This window comes from Stenella coeruleoalba (assembly GCF_951394435.1).
Source record: "Stenella coeruleoalba genome assembly, chromosome: 5".
Classification (NCBI taxonomy): Eukaryota; Metazoa; Chordata; class Mammalia; order Artiodactyla; family Delphinidae; genus Stenella; species Stenella coeruleoalba.
Genome location: NC_137150.1, coordinates 58,876,234 through 58,895,557, shown reverse-complemented (window position 1 = coordinate 58,895,557; position 19,324 = coordinate 58,876,234). Strand labels below are relative to the sequence as shown.

The window sequence follows — 19,324 nt, the reverse complement described above, 5'->3', positions numbered from 1 at the left end:
TGGCTTCCAGGACACCACAGTCACCTACTTTCTGGCAACACTTTTTCAATCTAATTTTCTGGCTTTTCATCATCTCCCCAAATTCCAAATATGAACGGTACAAAAGCACAGTCCTTATACCTCTTCTTCTCTCTCCACTCATACAATGGATGATTTCATCTGTTCCATGGCCCTGAAGACTATCTATGGGCTGATGATTCTCAGACCTCTGTCCTGACACCAGACTTGAATATCCAAATGCCTATTTGAAACTCCTTAGATATCTAGTTGCTATTTCAAACTCAACACAACAAAAGCTCCCACCACCAGCTTGCTCTTCCTGAAGTCTCTCCAGTCCCATTAAGTGGCAACTCCAGACTTCCAGCTACTTAAGCCTACTGCTTGGGAGTCACTCTTGAATCATTTCTCTCTCACACACATACTATATCTCATCCATCAACAAATTCTCTCAGCTCTTCCTTCAAAATATAAGCAGGAGTCCAGACACTTCTTTCCACTTCCACAGCTACCATCATCTCCTACTTGATTGCAGTAGCCTCTTATAACAGTCACCATCCACGTTGGAAACAGATGGCATCCCCCAATAGAGTAACTGAAGAAATTTTAATTAAGGACCCTTTATGAAGGTGTGGACAGGACTAAGGGAAATTAGCAAATGATGGTCAAGTGTCCTGTGTCTAGCATGGCTTTGGAGGCCAATGGAGTCATTACTATCCTTAGACATACATAAAAAAAAAAAAGGAGTGGGAGTAATTACCTGAAGATACACAACAGGAACTGCATTCTTCAGTGGAAAAACTCAGCCAGCCTTTGGCAACCATCAGAAAGGAAAATGGAGAAATGAAGACCATGAACTCACTGTCCTCCTGCCTTCTGATCTTCTGATCACAGGCATAACTGAACCCCAAGCCAGAAGACAAGGGGGGCCCATCGATGCAGTCCATTAAGGTCATCCTCCTAGTCTCCTGTGCTCCTCTGGGACACAGAGCAGAATGGAAAACAGTAGAGAAGGGATCTGGAGGGGAAAACAAATGTATTTGGCAAAATATCCTCATCTGCAAAACAAATAAATATTACTGTCGTGGAGTGAAGTGAAATAATCAATATAAAGCATTTAGCACAGTGCCTGGCACATAGTTTTTAGGGGAAAAAAAACAACTTTTATATGCCTGGCATCATATTTCCAAAGGTGGATTTTTATGGAGTGATGTTTTCCAAACTTCAGATCATGACCAATTAGTGGGCTGTGAACTTAATGGGTTTCACAGCATTTTTTTTAAGAAGTAGAAAAGACCAGCACGCATCTCATGAAGCAAGTGCAAGTATTGTCTCAAAAACATTAATTTCCTTTAAATTCACATTAAATTCAATGCGTGTGTGTGTGTGTGTGTGTGTGTGTGTGCGTGTGTACGTGCGCACACGCATTTAACTGTGTATTTGTTTCCTAGGGTCAGAAGGTAAAATATATTGGGTTGGCCAAAAAGTTCCTTCAGTTTTTAAGTAAAAATAAAAGACACATTTTTCATTTTCACCAAGAACTTTATGGAACAACGTATTCACCCTTTTGTTCCACTACTTCTGCCATTTTTCAGGCAACTTCATAATTTCATCTTCCCAAAACTTTTTATCTTTTTGAGCAAAGGACTGTTCCAGGTGCCTTTTACAGTCTTTCAGGGAATTGAAATTTTTTCCATTAGGAGACTTTTGTAAAGACCGAAATAAATGGAAATCCGAAGGTGCAATGTCTGGTGAATACGGTGGATGAATCAGAACTTCCCAGCCAAGCTGTAACAGTTTTTGCCTGGTCATCAAAGAAACATGTGGTTTTGAGTTATCCTGATGGAAGATTATGCGTTTTCTGTTGACTAATTCTGGACGCTTTTCATCGAGTGTTGCTTTCCGTTGGTCTAATTGGAGCAGTACTTGTTGGAATTAATCATTTGGTTTTCCAGAAGGAGCTCATAATAGAGGACTCCCTTCCAATCCCACCATATACACAACATCACCTTCTTTGGTTGAAGACTGGCCTTTGGTGTGGTTGGTGGTGGTTCATTTAGCTTGCCCCACAATCTCTTCTGTTCCACACTATTGTACAGTATCCACTTTTCATCACCCGTCACAATTTGTTTTAAAAACGGAACATTTTCTTTATGTTTAAGTAGAGAATCGCATGTGGAAATACAGTCAAGAAGGTCTCGCCCCTCCACCCTGGCTTAACTTATGTGGAACCCAAACATCAAAGCAATTAACATAACCAAGCTGGTGTAAATTATTTTCAACTCTTGATTTGGATATTTTGAGTATGTTGGCTATCTCCCCCATGGTATAACATTGATTGCTCTCAATTAATGTTTCGATTTGATCGCTATCAACTTCAGCTGGTCTACCCGAATGTGGAGCATTGTCCAGCGAGAAATCTCCAGCACAAAATGTCGCAAACCACTTTTGACACATTCGATCAGTCATAGCACCTTCTCCATACACTGCACAAATCCTTCTTTGTGTTTCAGTTGTTTTTACCTTTCTTGAAATAATAAAGCATAATATGCCAAAAATGTTGCTTTTTTCTTCCATCTTCAATATTAAAATGGCTACAGAAAAATTCACCGATTTTGGGCTTCCCTGGTGGCGCAGTGGTTGAGAGTCTACCTGCCGATGCAGGGGACACAGGTTCGTGCCCCAGTCCGGGAGGATCCCACATGCCACGGAGCGGCTGGGCCCATGGGCCATGGCCACTGAGCCTGCGGGTCTGGAGCCTGTGCTCGGCAACGGGAGAGGCCACAACAGTGAGAGGCCCGCATACCGCAAAAAAAAAAAAAAAAAAAAAATTCACCAATTTTGATAAGTTTTTTTTTACAATGCATACTGATATGACAGCTGTCACAATACAATCTAAAAAAAATTGTTTCAAATGAAGCTAAAGACAACTAAGCAGGGCCTCCCTGGTGGAGCAGTGGTTAAGAATCCGTCTGCCAAAGCTGGGGACACGGGTTCGAGCCCTGGTCCAGGAAGATCCCACATGCCACGGAGCAACTAAGCCTGTGCACTACAACTATTGAGCCTGTGCTCTAGAGCCTGCGAGCCACAACTGCTAAGCCTGCATGCCACAACTACTGAAGCCTGAGCACCTAGAGCCCGTGCTCCACAACAAGAGAAGCCACGGCAAGGAGAAGCCCACACACCGCAATGAGGAGTAGCCCCACTCGCCACAACTAGTGAAAGCCCAAGCGCAGCAACAAAACCCAATGCAGCCAAAAATAAATATATAAATAAATAAATTTTTTTTTAAAAAGAAAGACAACGAAGCACTACTAGAGCCATTTTACAGGAAAAAAATGAACGAAACTTTTGGCCAACCCAATATTTCTTACTAAGAATTATGGTCAGAAAATGTTTGAAAGCCACAATTCAAGAGTACTTCTAGCTACTTCCTCTCATCTCTCACTTATTCCTCCCCAAGAAGTGATTTGCCTGGTTGACAAATGTGGGAGGAGAAATTGAGCATACATGCTTGAGTCTTTTCTCATTCTCTTGTCCCTGCTAGTCTCCTCTTCTGTCTTCTCTTATTCTCTATGGTAGATAAAATAATAGCCCCCAAAGATACTGAGTCCTAAAACCTGGAACCCATGAATATTACCTTATATGACAAAGTCTTTGCAGCTATGATTAAGTTAAGGATCTTGAAATGGGGATATTATCCTGGATTATAGGGGTGGGCCCTAAATGCAATTATATGTATCCTTTAAGAGGGAGGCAGTGGAGATTCTACACACAGAGGAGCAAGGCAACGTGAAAACAGAGTAGAAAGGGATTTCAAGACACTGGCCCTCCTTGAATATTGAAGTTATGCTGTCACAAGTCAAGGTATGCTAGCAGACACCATAAGCTAGAAGAAATAAGGAGTGATTACTTATCCATTCATCAGTCAGTAGACTTTTTTTTTTAAGATTTTAATTTTTTACTTATTTTTGGCTGCATTGGGTCTTCGTTGCTGCGCGCGGGCTTTTTTTAGTTGTGGCGAGTGGGGGCTACACTTCGTTGGGGTGCACGGGCTTTTTCTTGCAGTGGCTTCTCCTTGCAGTGGTTTCTCTTGTGGAGCACAGGCTCTAGGTGTGCGGGCTTCAGTAGTTGTGATGCACGGGCTTAGTTGCTCTGAGGCATGTGGGACCTTCCCGGACCAGGGATCAAACCCGTGTCCCCTGCATTGGCAGGTGGATTCTTATCCACTGTGCCACCAGGGAAGTCCCAGTTAATAGATATTTTTAAAAATTGCTTTTAAGGGTTCTTTCCATGCCCTTAGTTGGTAGGGAAGGGATTACTAGCCTTGCCACCATGAGTGAAGTGTCATGAGAATTGGGAAGGCCTTTGCACACCAATATGCACTCTGACTTCCCTCATAATAATAACAGCTACACTGAGTGATAATTATGTATAGAACACACAATGTACATCTCTATCCTTACAAAAATTTAGCAAGGTAGCCAGCATTACCCTTCTTTTACAAATGAGAAAACTCAGAGTCAGGAATAGTTATTCCTTTTGGACAAGTTTGTCCAAACTCACACAACTAGTAAGTGACAGAGACAGGTTGTGCATTTAGCTTGATTTGCTTCCAAAAACAGAGCCATCTCCACTTCAAGTGCCTCCCTGTGTTGTCCACCACTGCTTTCCTGAGGCTAGGTTTGTGTTCCTCAAGCAAGCTGCATATCATAGTTTGTATATATCAAAACTATACATACGGGAAGTTTTGAACGTAGCAGTCTAGTTTTTTCTGGCCATTTTGGTCCCAAGGTCATATGTCCCACTTGATTATTTATTTTGTAGTTGTTGGGTTAAAAACTAGATAAAAGGGGGCAAAAGAGGAAGATGTACACTTAACACTAGGGTCTTAGTGCTGGATCGTTTGTTGACAATAAATTTCATTACAAAAATCTCATGGCTATCTTGGAGATCCAAACGCAGAATCATTTTTTACATGAGGAAAAGAAAGCCAACAAATTCACATATTTGTCTAATAACCAACGACCTCATCAAAGCAGAATATCATTGCAATGTAAACAGACTCCTAATACTTTGTAAATTCGAAGTGGGAATTAACTCCAAATTTATTTTGATCATCCAAACATCACATTGTAAAATTTCCATTACTGTCTCCATTATTTTTCTCTTCTCCTTTTATGTAGGGATATATGAAACTGATACTCTGTAAAGGCAAAACCAAACCCTACTTTTTACTTTGAGAAGGGGAGAAATTTTAAATAGCATTTTTCAGTTGTGGTGATTTTGAGATCCCATGATCAGAGTATTAACTGTCCTTTAAGTAGTAATTCCATTCCACAAAACCAAACCCCAAACATTCACACAAGTTCCTGTCAAGTCACATATTTAAACAAATTATTCTAAATAAATGAATGCTACAGAACCCCCGAAACAATGTGGTTTGCTCCTTTGATTTTCTGGAACATCTTTTTGCTATACTGTGCCGCTACATACTTATTTGGCTTCATGGTGGACTTGTTACGGCATGTTTAAGAATATTCATTACTCTTGGCAGTTATAAACAAAATAAATGCCAAATGGAGATGCTAAGATGCAGACAAAAAAAAAAAAAAACGTTCAGAGTGTAGCTACACAGTATTTGCTCATGCCCTTCGATATCAATACCGTTCTCCGAAAGAATTTCCAAATACTCTAGGCCCAGGCGCAAAGGATAAAACAAGAAGCCCCACCTTTGAGCCCAGTACGGAGGTGATCCGCCCACCCACCAACCAATCCGAAGTCGTGTTCTCCACCTGCCCACGGCTTGAGCGACCTTTTCATTCCCGTCCGCTGTCCCCTTTTACGACAGTTTTCCGGCCTAGTTTACGGCCGCCACTGCCGTATTTCCTGGGGCGCCCGTGTCTGGGCGGTTTGCACATGCTGGTGGTGACCGCGGCGCTTTGTGGTAGAGGCGTAGAGCTGGTGGGGTGGGATGTACCGCGCTCCCGGTGGAAGCAGAGGAGCCGAGCGGGAACCATGGTGAGTTCCGCCTTCCGGCCTCTTGGGCGATCTCAGGCCCAGGCCTTAACCTCTGCTCAAGGTCTGGGAGGAGAGGAGCCGCAGATGTCTCCCTAATGCGACTCAGAGCTGGGGGTGTAGCGCCCCGGCGAGTCACCCTCTGGGACACAGAGCTGTTGCCTCACCCCTCTCGGGCCTTTGTGCCTGCCGTCCATGGGGCTCGGAGGTTAGTGGAAACGCATTTGATTATACCTGCTGGTCCCCTAACACATCCTCGCAGCCCTTTCTCTACATCGCTCTGTCTTTCCCCTTTTCTCTTGCTGACACACCTCTTCTCGATTCCTGAACATATTTGGCCGAAGGTGCTATGAGAAGCTAGTCTCTTAGTTAAGCCTACGTTTAACGGTGAATCAGAATTTACAGGAATCCTCTGTAAACAGTTCTCCCTTCTCTGGCAGAAACTTTATTTCCGTTGCTCTTGATTGAATTTTAATGTGACTTCACTTGCCCGGAGGTGAAAGAAGTTTTCAAGGGGAGGGGAATTATCTTTTTCACTGTTGTATAAGTAAATAAGCAAATCGACTTGCTTTTTTTTTCCTTAGTGAAAAATCCCATACCTTTTAAATGCATTGGATATAAAATTTGCAGGATCATTGGGCAGAAAATTTTCATCCTAAAAGTTATTTCTCCCGTTGAAATAAAACTTGTAATAAGTTGGAATGGGAGAATGGGCATGATAGGGAAGGGTGAGAATGGGAGAAATGAATATTTACTCTGCTTCCCTTTACCAGGCCAGTACAGTGGTAGCAGTTGGACTGACCATTGCTGCTGCAGGATTTGCAGGTTTGTTTATGGTTTGGGGGTAGAACTGAAGTAGAGGAGGTTGCGGACTTTTTATTTTATTGCTTTTGTTTTTAGGCCGTTACGCTTTGCAAGCCATGAAGCATATGGAGCCTCAAGTAAAACAAGTTTTTCAAAGTCTACCAAAATCTGTAAGGCTTCTTATTCACCATTTTTGCTAAGTCTTTACTGTCTGTGTATGAAGCCTAGAGCCAGACATCCATGAAGTTCTAAGTGATTGCTTTGGACCCCTTCTCTTGCTTCCCGCAAAGAAGGTTTAGAAGTTCTGAGCTTTGTAATGGTGCTACCATAAAGAATCAAATGTTACGTGTGACAGATTTGGGGAAGAGGTGTTAACAGTTTTAGTATCATGAAAGTTAATATCACTTTAGTGTTCATACACCATTACCTTCAGCATCATTTGCTCTGCATCACAAACACAGAGGGATCTAGGGGTCTGAAGTGATCCATTTTTACTGTGTGGCTCTGGCACTCCCTAACAGAGATTACTTGGGTAACACTTCAGTTAATTGGGCTCTAGAGTATGACTGAATGTGATCATACATTCTGTGGTCAAAATTCAGAATGAATATGATTTTGACAACCTGTAGAGTATTGCTTTTTATTGTTATGATTGAATGTGACAGAGTAGTAGAGTAATGGTAGGTTTTACCAGTATAATTTCTGACATACCAAGGTTAGTGGATCTAATAGCCTGATTTTCTCAATATATATCTTAAAGTCTTGTTTTAGTAGTTGCCTTGAACCTCAAAATGTCCTTGAACCACTTGTCTCAAAAGATCTCTGAATCCTCTAAAGCACTTGTTCTAAAACATGTAGTCATATTCTGAGATCAAATTTTTATCTAGAACATGGCTAGCTTGGAATACTCTTCCCTTCACTCCCAGAAGAACTGGCTTTAAGGCACTGTTATTTTGTCTTGTATCTTCAAGACAGTTTAGATGGTCCGGGGGTTGGGGGAGGGAATGGATGTTTAATGATCAATAAAATATTTGTTGCTGTTTATAGAGTTAAAATACCATAGGGGGCTTCCCTGGTGGCGCAGTGGTTGAGAGTCCGCCTGCCGATGCAGGGGACGCGGGTTCGTGCCCTGGTCCGGGAAGATCCCACATGCCGCGGAGCGGCTGGGCCCGTGAGCCATGGCCGCTGAGCCTGCGCGTCCGGAGCCTGTGCTCCACAACGGGAGAGGCCACAGCAGTGAGAGGCCCACGTACAGGGAAAAAAAAAAAAAATACCATAGGAATTGCACTTAGTTTTCTGAAGTGTCTTAGTTTTTCCGCTGGTTCTATGAACATTTATAGACATTTTTTAGCAGCTTTCAGTTTATTTTGATAATCTTTTCTTACAAATGTATTTCCACTTTCAGGCCTTCAGTGGTGGCTATTACAGAGGTGGGTTTGAACCCAAAATGACAAAACGGGAAGCAGCATTAATACTAGGTGTAAGGTAAAATAATTTCTCACATTTTTAGTATTTTTCTTCCAAATTTAGAGCTATAAGCAAGTGTAAGAAAGACCTTCTCTCTTTTATTAGGAGAGTTATTCTACTGTGTACATTTTTTTTTAATTTTTATTATTTTTTTGGCTGCACTGTGTGGCATGCGGGATATTAGGTCCCTGACCAGGGATCTAATCCACACCCCCTGCAGTAGAAGCATGGAGTTTTAACCACTGGACTGCCAGGGACGTTCCATCTATTACATTTTTAAGATCTAAACATTCCCTACAAAAGTCCAATGAGAAGGTCTAATGACACATGAGTACTTTTTAACTCAGTGAAGGTAGATTTTTCAACAGATAATCACAGTGCTCAATATTGTTCTCTATAACGGAGTAACAGATTTTTTTGTGATGAAATTCTGCCTTCATTTCCAAATACTTAAACATACTTTTCGATAAAAGGATTGTTGTAATGGTTAAAAGTTCAACTAAATTTTTAAGAATGCCTTATTTTTCTAAGGAGCTCTGTTTAGTTCTGTGATTCAGAATATTAATCTTCCTAGTGTGTTAGAGGTTCCCAAATAGCTTTTCATACTGTTGTGTTGACTTACTCCAGTTTCAGTTTTTTTTCAGTTTCACAATTTTTAATCGACCTTTATATAGTTTTTTAATGTGACCCAGATCTACTCTGAAGTATACCTTTTCCTTTTTAAATTAGCCCTACTGCCAATAAGGGAAAAATAAGAGATGCTCATCGACGAATTATGCTTTTAAATCACCCAGACAAGGGTAAGTATCATTAAACTATTGTTAACACATTTTGTTGGAGTAACTGTTATTAGTGGGATAATTTTGTATCTAATTCTTGGCTATTATAAGGGAAATGCCTAGATCTGTTTGTGAGCACTGTCTCCCAGGCTGGATCCATTTGTTTAGGTATCTTAAAAGAGTAAGTTCTGAGTGAAAAATTTATAGACTAATGAGCAGATCTAGTAACTACTATAATTTGGAAGTAGTGATAAGCATTAACTGTGTTTTGAGATCTGCAGTTGTGATGTGACTTACAGTAGTGAGTCTAAAATACTGCTACTACTACTGTTTGGGGTGGGGGGTGTCTACATTCTTACCTAAGGAAAATGTTGAATTTCAGTTAATGAAACTAATAAAACTTTTAACTTTTTTCCTATACATTTAGACCTTTTAACTAGTGGTTACCTAGTTAGAAACCTATAGGATGTATTAGTTTCTGATACACTTCTAAGCAGCCTAGGCTGAGTTGAAAGATCAAATGGAATACCAAAATGTAGACCACAAAATCCACATTCCAGTGTTTAAGTCCTTTTACTTTACAGGAGAAGCCTCTCTTTAAGAAAGAGTGTTTTGAGTTTAAACAGGGTTGTAATTGTTTGGTATCTGACTGCATAACCTTTTACAAAACTTAGCTTATACTAACTGGAAGGCTGTTGATTCTGTAGGTCTAGGGTGGAGCCCATAAATTTGCATCCTAACTAAGCTTTTTACTGATTGCTGGTGCTTGCTGGTCTGAGGGCCACACTTTTCTGAGAATCACTCAAATCACTGCTGCAGTTCAGTAGGAAAGGAGATGTAGGTGACATCGTGAAGGGACTGTTGGTAACAGGAAAAGGATATAAAGCAAAGTGGGGTCTTCCCAACTAAGCTCAGCACCTCTGAAAATTTCATGGTTTTAAAATAACACAGTACAATAAATTGGTGTTTATGACTTGTGATCGTCATGAAAAGGTAACTTACACTATTTCAAAGTCACATAAGTATGAGAATTTTTTAAAATTTTATTTCTATCAGTTTAAGCTTTTTCAGAAGGTGCCATTTTTTGTGGAAATCTCCCTCCCATTGGTCAAATATATTAACCATGTTTTTGGTCATCCAGTTCCAGTGTCATAGTTATTTTAAAAAGTCAAAATTTCATTTCTGCTCATTTCACCTCTTAGATAAGCATAGGAATTCTTGAAGCAAGAGAATAGCTTTTCACCAAGCAGAAATTGGAGAGTCCATATTATAACTATTCCTTTTTTTTCTTCCTGTAGGAGGATCTCCTTATATAGCAGCCAAAATCAATGAAGCTAAAGATTTACTAGAAGGTCAAGCTAAAAAATGAAGTAAATGTATGATGAATTTTAAGTTCCTATTCATTTATGTATATGAGTACCAGCTTTTTATAATAAAATGCCTCAAAGCTACACATTTTAAAAATTAACATAAGCTAAATGAAAGCCTTGGTATAAATTTGAGGATTTAAAATCGGATTATAGAATATTTGTAGGTTAATACTCCATGATTATGGATAAGTGCATGCCATTTGAAGTGTTTGTTACTCATTTGTCAAGTAATTTGGTACCTATGTCAAGACAAAGTGAACAAGATAGTCTCTCTCTGAAGGAATCCCCAATCTGATGGGAGATTGATAAACTGATAATTAAAATACAATGTGAAAATAATTAAAATACAATGTGATAAATATGAAGGAATTAGCACAGGTTGTTGTAGTAGGGGCTCATCTCATTAAGACAGGTGGCTGTTCAAGGTACAGAGGACTCCCCCAGCCACTTAGAACCTTGAACTTAAAAGTGAATTTAGGGCTTCCCTGGTGGCGCAGTGGTCGAGAGTCCATCTGCCGATGCAGGGAACACGGGTCCGTGCCGCGGTCCAGGAAGATCCCACATGCCGCGGAGTGGCTGGGCCCGTGAGCCATGGCTGGTGAGCCTGCGCGTCCAGAGCCTGTGCTTCGCAACGGGAGAGGCCACAACAGAGGCCCGAGTACCGCAAAAAAAAAAAAAAAAAAAAAAGGTGAATTTAGCCACAACTTAACCTGAGAAATTGATCTAGGTATGTATTTATCACTTTGTCAGTGATAAATCTGAATTGTTTCCGATTTCATACAGTAAAAACTGTAACAGTATGATAAAGATTTGAGAATACAAGTCCTGTTTTTAATCAAGAAAGTATGTATATTTTATTTAGCTAACCCCTTAAAGAGACTGACCATTTATAAACTACTTTAATTGGTTATTTTTTTACATAATCAAGTTTCACATCTGTTAAAACACAATTAGTGAAACGGAAAAGCTCTCAGTTATCAAAATATAACGAAGGACTCGATAATTCATACACTGATATATTTAAATGACATTTCAGGGTAAATAGCTATTGGTCTAACGAAAAATATCTAAGGATAACCAGAGGACCTACCTAAAACATGTGAGGTTAAGATAGCTATTTTGTGGTCAGCCAGAATACTTAATTTTCAGTTCTAAGATGATAAATACTACTACCTACAATCTAAACTTTCTTAAATCTTCCTAAAGTTAATTGTTAATGGGGAACACAAAGACTTTCAAGGTCAAAATAATGGAGGTGGTCATATTTAGCACTGGAATGTGTTTAGGGACATTTCAAAATGGAGGTGTATCTGCTTTTATTTTCCATCCCATTTCCTCATTCAAAATCTGATCAAGTTCATTTGCCATGATTTAGAGTATGACGAAGCACTTGGCTATTTCCAGGGACAAGGGGGTATGAAGGTACGGCTGATCCATGTTATTCAAAGTAGTTGTGTTGTATAAAGACACTGAGAATACTAAATTAGTGAATCCTGAACCACTGTTCATAGGGGTTTCCTGTGAGCCTCTGGTCACAATATTTTTGTTAACCAGTGAATATATAACCTTGTTTACAAGTGTTTCTGTTTAAGACATCTTATTTAATATATATTGTTGATTCATTAACATTAAATTCACAGCCAATAACATAACTCATGCCAATCCATCACAGCCTTCTTGCATTTAGGAACCTTAGGCAGCAGCACTTCACTACACTTGGGGGCCATCTTAAACAGTGAAATCACCAATAAAAAGGACAAAAATGCAAAAAACTTGGCATTAAATGGACCATGAAAAGGATGCTTATTTACAGTAGGAAAACTGAAACAAGGCAGAGCATAACTTTGTAGGTACCGGGTGACTCATTTTCACACTTTGCATGTCCACAACCAACCAGGAAATCGCCGTGATTGTTGACTTTGGAGGTATGAACTTGAAAATAAGGAATCCGCTAATAATGAGGATCAATTGTATTTTGGCTTACTAGCCTTTTATTTCAGTCCTTTGGACTAGTCAAAAAAAAATGTTTATGAACAAGAGCTTTAATTAAGGAAAAGAGATATTATCAACTAAAAAGCAAATTTTTCAGACGAATAGAAGATATGCCCAAAGGCAATCAAGCATTAACTTTAAAAAGGAAAACTTCATGTTGAAGGTACACTTTTGAGTGTTTAATGCAAACACAGCATACCTGTTTCTAAGATACCACTTTACAATAATACTAAGGAGCACAGCAGACCACATTTTTCTTTCATAGTAATGTTTTATTTTCTCTAGGCTTACCTTTTTCAAGTAGAAGAATCCATATTTCACTGAAAGCCATTAGGCAAACCTACCATTTTTCTTGGGTAAAAAAGTCATCTTTTTTATGAGGGCTCTAGATCATGGTAATTGATGCAAGTATGATGATCTGTAAGAAAGCCTTCATCTTTTAATGGTACTTTCTTACAAAATGCTTGTGTATTATTAACATTTATTGACTGTTTACAATGTGCTAGCGTTGAGCTAAGCATTTTCCCCTTACCCAGTAGTAGTTACTATTAAAGTACATTTTACAAGTAATGAAATTGAAGTTCAGTGAGGTTAAGATACTTGCCCAAAGCAACATGCTGGCTGAGAAAACTGATCTTTCTCAAACCCGAAGTTCTACGCTGTTAACCTCCACACTGTGGTACCTTTCACAAATCTGATAACCCAGGGATGTTTTCCTTGGTGGTACTGAAATGTGTGTCTCGTACTTGTCATTACACTTCTACCTTGGGCCCTTTTTATCCACGGGTCCTTTCAGATATAGACTTCTTTAAAAGGGAGGAAGATAATGGTTGAATATAGGACTAGGAATAGGAGGTACAGGTTTCAAGTGAAACTTCTGCTATAATAGCCAGGCAACTTTGAGCAAGGTATCTATGCACTTAGGGCTCTGCTTCCTCATCTGTTAAGAGGGGAAAAAAAAAATAACAGCCAACTTAAATTGTTAAGATTTCTCCACTTTATGGATAGGAAATTGAAAAACTAGAGCAAATGCTTTCTGAAGTTGCACAGCTACTGAAACTATAAGCCCTGAATATCTTCTCCAATTTACTAGCTTCATTTATAATTTGGTTCTCTATATATTAGTCCTTAATACATGCCTATTCACAGCCTTAATGTTTAGAACTGGCATACCAGAGCTTTAGTTTCCTTACTTAGCCTCTTTCCTTTTGCCTTCACTGGGCCTCTAGGTTGACAACAGATGAGTCCTATGCTACTTAATAAACTTTATAAACCTGCTTTGCTGGTGATGAAAGTAGGCTGTAATGGGTGGTCCTGAAGTCGAATCTTTTCCCACCCTTATTTTTAAGCAAATTCTCTTGCCTTCAGCTGTTTTACAAATAATGGGAATATCTATAGAAGCATTTAACAAGTCATACAGACCCAAACCATTCAAGAAATAATTGAGAACATGTATGAAAATGGAACACAAGCCCATTTTCTGATTCTAGAAGCTTGGTTATATAGTTTTCTCTGCTATCCTTAATTTCCTGTGCTCTAAATCACAACAAACAGAAGCAAGAGGGGTAAAAGGCAGCTAGATGTAAAATGAGAAGTGGAAGAAACTGGATAACTAGTATCTTAACGCAGGGTAAAAACCTAAACATGTTGGACCATGCCACACTACAAAGCGATGTAGTATTCGGCACACTGAAAATTTATTTTCTACCTTAAAAGAAAACCTTGTATCAGAAGTAATTTAAATTAATCCAGGCAGAATGCTTCATTTAAGAGTTAACCAAGCTTAAGTTTAAACACTTCAGGCTAAAATAATGAGTTCTACTGTTTCAATGAGAATTTATAAGGCACCTTTCTGTTGTTAACAACCTATAAAAGTTGTTTTGCATTTCAGAAGTGTGTGATGGGGTCATTATTTTGTTCAGCATAAATGATCCCCCAAACGTTAATTACAATGAAAATTTAGAAGTTGGCTCTAAAACTTAAAAGGCCAGAATATGGTAGAAAGAAATCTATAAATCTGAGGTAAAGTAAAAAGCACTTACTTAGAATGCTAGAATAGGTTTTTGGTTAAAGAACCCTGGACTGAGAGTAACCTTGAGTACCAGGAAACTTAAATGACTTAAGCTCTGCTTTTTGTTGCTGGCACTGCTGTTCAGTGTTGTGTATCTGCTTAGAGCCAATTGTTGCTTTAGCAACAGGATATAGAAAGAGCTATCCAGTGTTAACCTGTTATTCCTGACCCAATGACAAGGTCGTAGTCCAGTGTTAGGGTATAATCTGGAACAAGTTAACACTTGCTGTGACCTTAGTGCTGTTTCAGTTAATGGAATTTCAAGTGAAGTATTTACGTATTTTTCTTTACAACCTGAAAACAGCAAGGTGAAAAATGAAGTTCAAAGAGGTTGAGGTATGAGCTCCAGGGAACAATTAAGCATAGATTAGTTCATCTAGAAAAACTATGGGAAAATTTCTGTAATGAAAATAGTCTCTAACCTAGAAAATGAGTAGCTACATTTGACAATCCATCAAGTAAAAAGGGTACGAAACATTCAGAAAATATCCCTGTGGTTTCACCCTAATTTGAGAAACTGCTAACTAGTATACTTAATAGTGGGACTTTGAAATTGAGAATGTTAGTGAAAAATAATTCTGCCCTTCTTTTATCTTTAGATTGCATACAATATAGCTGGAAATGTCTGGGACAGATATAAATAAAAGACTAACACCATTTTAATTCAGCATACTCCTTAAGAGTACATGGTTAAGTATCACACAGGGTCTAACATATGATTACACTCTAGTTATATTATATTGGAAAGGCCTTTATGGGATCACCTAGTCTAGGCCTCTCTAGTTAGATGAAACGGAATATAGAAAAAGTTTGTACAATTAAGATAGTAACTCCCAATTCTGTGCTTCAGTACCCTGAAACAGTAATATAGAAGATACAGATGAATCTGAATCTAAAGTGACCCACTGATAAACCATTTTAAAAAACAAAATTAATATTTTCATTATATACACCTCCCTCATCCAATAATTAGGGCTTTTCTGGATGATTAGACCCTTGCTTGGATTTCTGGAGTAAATGATTATACCTTAAAACGTATTATTAGGTTGTCTCTTCTGTGGGTCAAAACTGGTCAGCTCCCAGCAATTTCCTGTGGTTCAACATAACTGACGTTTTCAACCAGCAGTTGAGTGCAGTTTCAAATTACCACCACTTGCCAAAAGTTTTACTATAGCAGATTGCAATTATTGCTTTATTGCAACAGTTCCCTGAAATAAAACCCAAATGCTGTCATAGGTTAATCATGGGTTATAAGTGAATATTATCCATTCAAGCATCCTAGTAAAAAACTAAAATTTTAAAATAAGGGACCTGCAAATTCACCATATCAGATATCCTTATAAAGGGTACAGGGGATCCAAGTTGTAAATAGCAAAGATAGGGGGACTGAGGCTTTACAATGAACACCCTACTTGTTGCCTTTTGGAATTTTGCCAAACCCATAGATCCAATTCAAGTTCCTTGAAGCCTTAGAAAATCTAAATATAAAAGTAATTTTCCTTTATTCATTTCCAGTAACCGCCAATCATCTGCTTACGGCATAAGCTCATTGTAGGCACAGCCTATAAGAATATTAACTAGTTGGTTTCAACCTGAAAAGAGTCGATCTGTTTGCAGAGGACACAAATGGTAGGTACTATTTCCCAATCTACCAGCAACATTCAGTTAACATACCAACTTTGCAGAGACCCTTCTGAGGTTAAACACTAAACTCATAGCAAACAGTAGCTACAAAAATACTTCCAAAGGTGATGGATCCCAGCCACAGAAGAACGGCTGACATGAATGGAGATCCAGGACAAATAGTAAAACACCAGCTTAGTGTTTTCCTGTTCTTTGGTTATTTTGCTTGTCTGTATATACCTGGACTTGCTTTTTAAAGAATATTTACTTAAGCTACTACCTCCCTCAGCCTTGTCCTAAGCAACGTCTCAGTTTTCATGAACTCACTGGTTTGATATGCTGTTACCTCCACATTAAAATAGTTACTTAAAATTAATACTTTTATGTATCCCTATTATAATTTTAACAGTGGTGGCTGACCTGTCAACAGAAACCCATACCATTTTGTGAAAGTTTTAGGCCCGTGGAAGGCTTAAAAGAGTGATGCCAAACCCAAGAATCCTAGGCTTCCCAAGTCTTCAGGAAAAGACCATTTTTACCCCCATGTAATCTCAGTTCTTAATTCATGATTTAGTTCAGATACCATACACGATTTCATATATGTATGCTGAAACAATACTTAAGCTGCACAAAACCTTTGGGGGGGCGGGGCTGGGGGGCTGGCAAGTTTTCCCATAGCAACATTCCATGTAACTTGTAGCCAAAAAAGATGCACTCCTCTCAAACTAAGTTTGGAAGGCTACCTCTATCAGGAATAGTTACCTTTGGGAGTGGGCTTTTCAGTTCTGAATCTGAGCATGTGCTATTAAAAAAAAAAAAGATAAAAGGCCTATCATGATTCTGCAGCACATATTTCTAAAGGACATTGGGATTAGTCATTTGTAAATAATGAAATCTTAATACTTATTTCCTAGAATCAGGTTATTAGTTCTAAAAAAACTCCCTGGGCTAAACCCACTTAAGATGATTTTGTGTTTCTTCCGTTCCCACTGAAACAGTCTTTACAGGAGGATTTTACTGAATATTCTACCTGGAAGAAAATGAAAAATCGTATTTTCTTTATACCATATTTACCGATTTGGGGATTAATGAAAATTCTTCTCATACCTTATAATTAATTTGTAACTCTACTACTGAAGAGAAGAATAAAAAGGCCAACAATTTTACATGTTTCTGACTTTGGTGGATTAAAAAAAAGACATTTGTGGGTAATTTTATTAAGATATGAAATTACTTGATATTATTTATTCAATGTTCAAGGACTGCACTATTCACACTACACCTTAAAATTTTCAGTTATCAGGGTTTTAGGAAAAAGCATGTAATATCATCACAACTTTAACCTCAACAGTAATAAATTTCAGGGCTAGGGTTTTACATACACTGACCTGGCAAATATTTTTAACTATAACCTGAATTGTCCTTCAGCCATAAATTAAAATCACTTAGCTTTTTTATGCACGTAAATTAACATAAATTATGCACATAAAATACTTTTCAGATGCCAAGTGAAAGAGCTTTCTTCTTGCTCAGTAGTCTTTATATAATATTGTAGAGCAACTCCCATAAACCCACAACTACTTGATATCACCTTGCAACACACTTCGTTTAAGTTTGTATCTTCCTAAAATTAAGACATCTGGCTAAAATATTTACCAAAAATCCATTCATTAGTATAAGAACCTTTAAAATTATTTCCTTGAGAACCAAAAATCAAATTCGTGACATTCCTTATTTAAAAACTGCTCATTATACTTCTTTATAAAAATAACTTTAATAAAGAATCAAAGGCAAAAGTAAAATTCTGGATTTTACCCCAATGCCTTCCAAAAGTTGCCTATGATTAGAATTTTGTTACAAAGACTTTCCTAATACCAAATCTCTGATCAATTCCCTAAACCATTCTATTCTAACACACTAAATTTTTTTAAGTACTAAGATTTCAGAGGATTCATTACAAAATGATAAATTGACCAGCTAATATTTTACTACTTATGAGCAAGTATAAATGCATCTTAAAAAGCAATCAGAATACTACTCTAGGCCTTTAAGTAGGTCCAACTACTTTTCAACAGTTGGTATAAAAAGTAGAAAGTTAAAAATCAGCAAATGGAAGATCAAAGTTTATTTACTACCTGCATACAAAAACATATTGCACATCAAACAACCAAAATCAAAAAAAAAAAAAAAGGGAAAAAAAGAAAAAGGGGGAAAAAAGAAAAGGAAAAGATACTCTACTGAAGACTAACATGTAGTTTATACAGAATAAACCTTCTGGAAATTGATCTTTTCAGTAGTTCAGGTTATGTCTGAATGGACATGACTAATTCAGCTTAGTGTTTTAACTAAAGCTATGTTTGATTTTTTAAATACTGTACACTTTAATAAATAAACCAAACAAAGCCTCAATGTAGAACAGTCACTGCCAATATCACCCAGTGTCCCTGCAGATGAGAATTTAACAAATGTATTCCAGTGGCCTGCAGATTTTCCTCTACATACAGCATTTTAAAAACACATTAAAACAGACCAGTTTCCAGACTAAACTAATGAAGAAATTACAATTCAGTGCAAAATATCTTAGACTGCATTTCACTCTAGTTTTCCTCAGGTGAAGAAGTGGTTGCATATTATTAAAAATGTAACAAAAGCAGCTAATGCTTTCATAAAGAATATTCCCTTAGGGATCCCACCCCCCACCCACCTCCCCCCATCTCTGCCATATTTTGAAAACAAAATAACATTTCCTATAGCCAGCAACTTTTTTTAATGTTACATATACTATTCTCAAGGCACATCTGATGATATATTTTATAACACAGTAGGTGTCAAAGTATGTTTAACATATGATTTCTTCAGGATCCCTCCCCTTTCTGAATTCCAAATGGAGGAACTGAAAGTGCGATGTAAAGACTGGCGATCCATATTCTATCTTTGGCAAGCTTGTACAAGCACTATTGTAAAATGTAATGTAAAAGAACTGTAAACTAGGAACTTCTTCAGTTTATGAAACACCATTCAGGACTGCTGCTTCTTGAGTATTTTCTTCTTTTAAGGTATTAATCTTTTCTTCTCCTGGAGTACGCTGTAGCTTAGAAATTTCATCGCCAGAAGCACTAGTTGGGCCATTTATTGCCTTTTCTGAAGGACCATGCTCTTCAATCACATCTTTTGCCTGCCAAAGGGAGACAACTTTTTCAACT

General features: G+C 38.2%; 2 protein-coding genes across 6 annotated transcripts in view; one reads left to right on the top strand and one right to left on the bottom strand.

Moving 5' to 3' along the window:
* Positions 1–5,889: 5,889 nt before the first annotated feature.
* On the top strand, positions 5,890–18,795 carry DNAJC19 (DnaJ heat shock protein family (Hsp40) member C19). 2 transcript variants are annotated; one of them, XM_079923396.1, is made up of 6 exons: positions 5,890–6,018; positions 6,789–6,840; positions 6,916–6,989; positions 8,225–8,304; positions 9,016–9,086; positions 10,364–18,795. In XM_079923396.1, the coding sequence occupies exons 1-6, from the start codon at positions 5,917–5,919 to the stop codon at positions 10,432–10,434; spliced, it is 450 nt and encodes a 149-aa protein (XP_079779522.1). In that variant the 5' UTR covers positions 5,890–5,916; the 3' UTR covers positions 10,435–18,795. The 2 variants fall into 2 exon arrangements, with proteins under 2 accessions (XP_079779522.1, XP_079779523.1); XM_079923397.1 differs by having other exon boundaries at positions 5,901–6,223.
* A 44-nt stretch (positions 18,796–18,839) lies between these two features.
* Positions 18,840–19,324, bottom strand: part of FXR1 (FMR1 autosomal homolog 1) — a 56,577-nt gene continuing 56,092 nt past the window's right edge. For 3 of the 4 annotated variants that reach the window (XM_079923392.1, XM_079923393.1, XM_079923394.1), the window contains one exon: positions 18,840–19,296. In XM_079923392.1, the coding sequence (XP_079779518.1) occupies positions 19,126–19,296 (171 nt within the window). In that variant the 3' untranslated portion in view covers positions 18,840–19,125. The remainder of the gene's footprint in view (positions 19,297–19,324) is intronic. The other variant, XM_079923395.1, reaches the window with a different exon arrangement.

What these genes read in the sequence shown, in the direction of transcription:
- DNAJC19 (XM_079923396.1), top strand. Translation starts at nt 5,917, where the DNA reads ATGCTGGTGGTGACCGCGGCGCTTTGTGGTAGAGGCGTAGAGCTGGTG. An exon ending in TTCAAAGTCTACCAAAATCT is followed by an intron (nt 6,990 to 8,224) that starts GTAAGGCTTCTT and finishes TTCCACTTTCAG; the next exon opens with GCCTTCAGTGGTGGCTATTA. An exon ending in GCATTAATACTAGGTGTAAG is followed by an intron (nt 8,305 to 9,015) that starts GTAAAATAATTT and finishes TTTTTAAATTAG; the next exon opens with CCCTACTGCCAATAAGGGAA.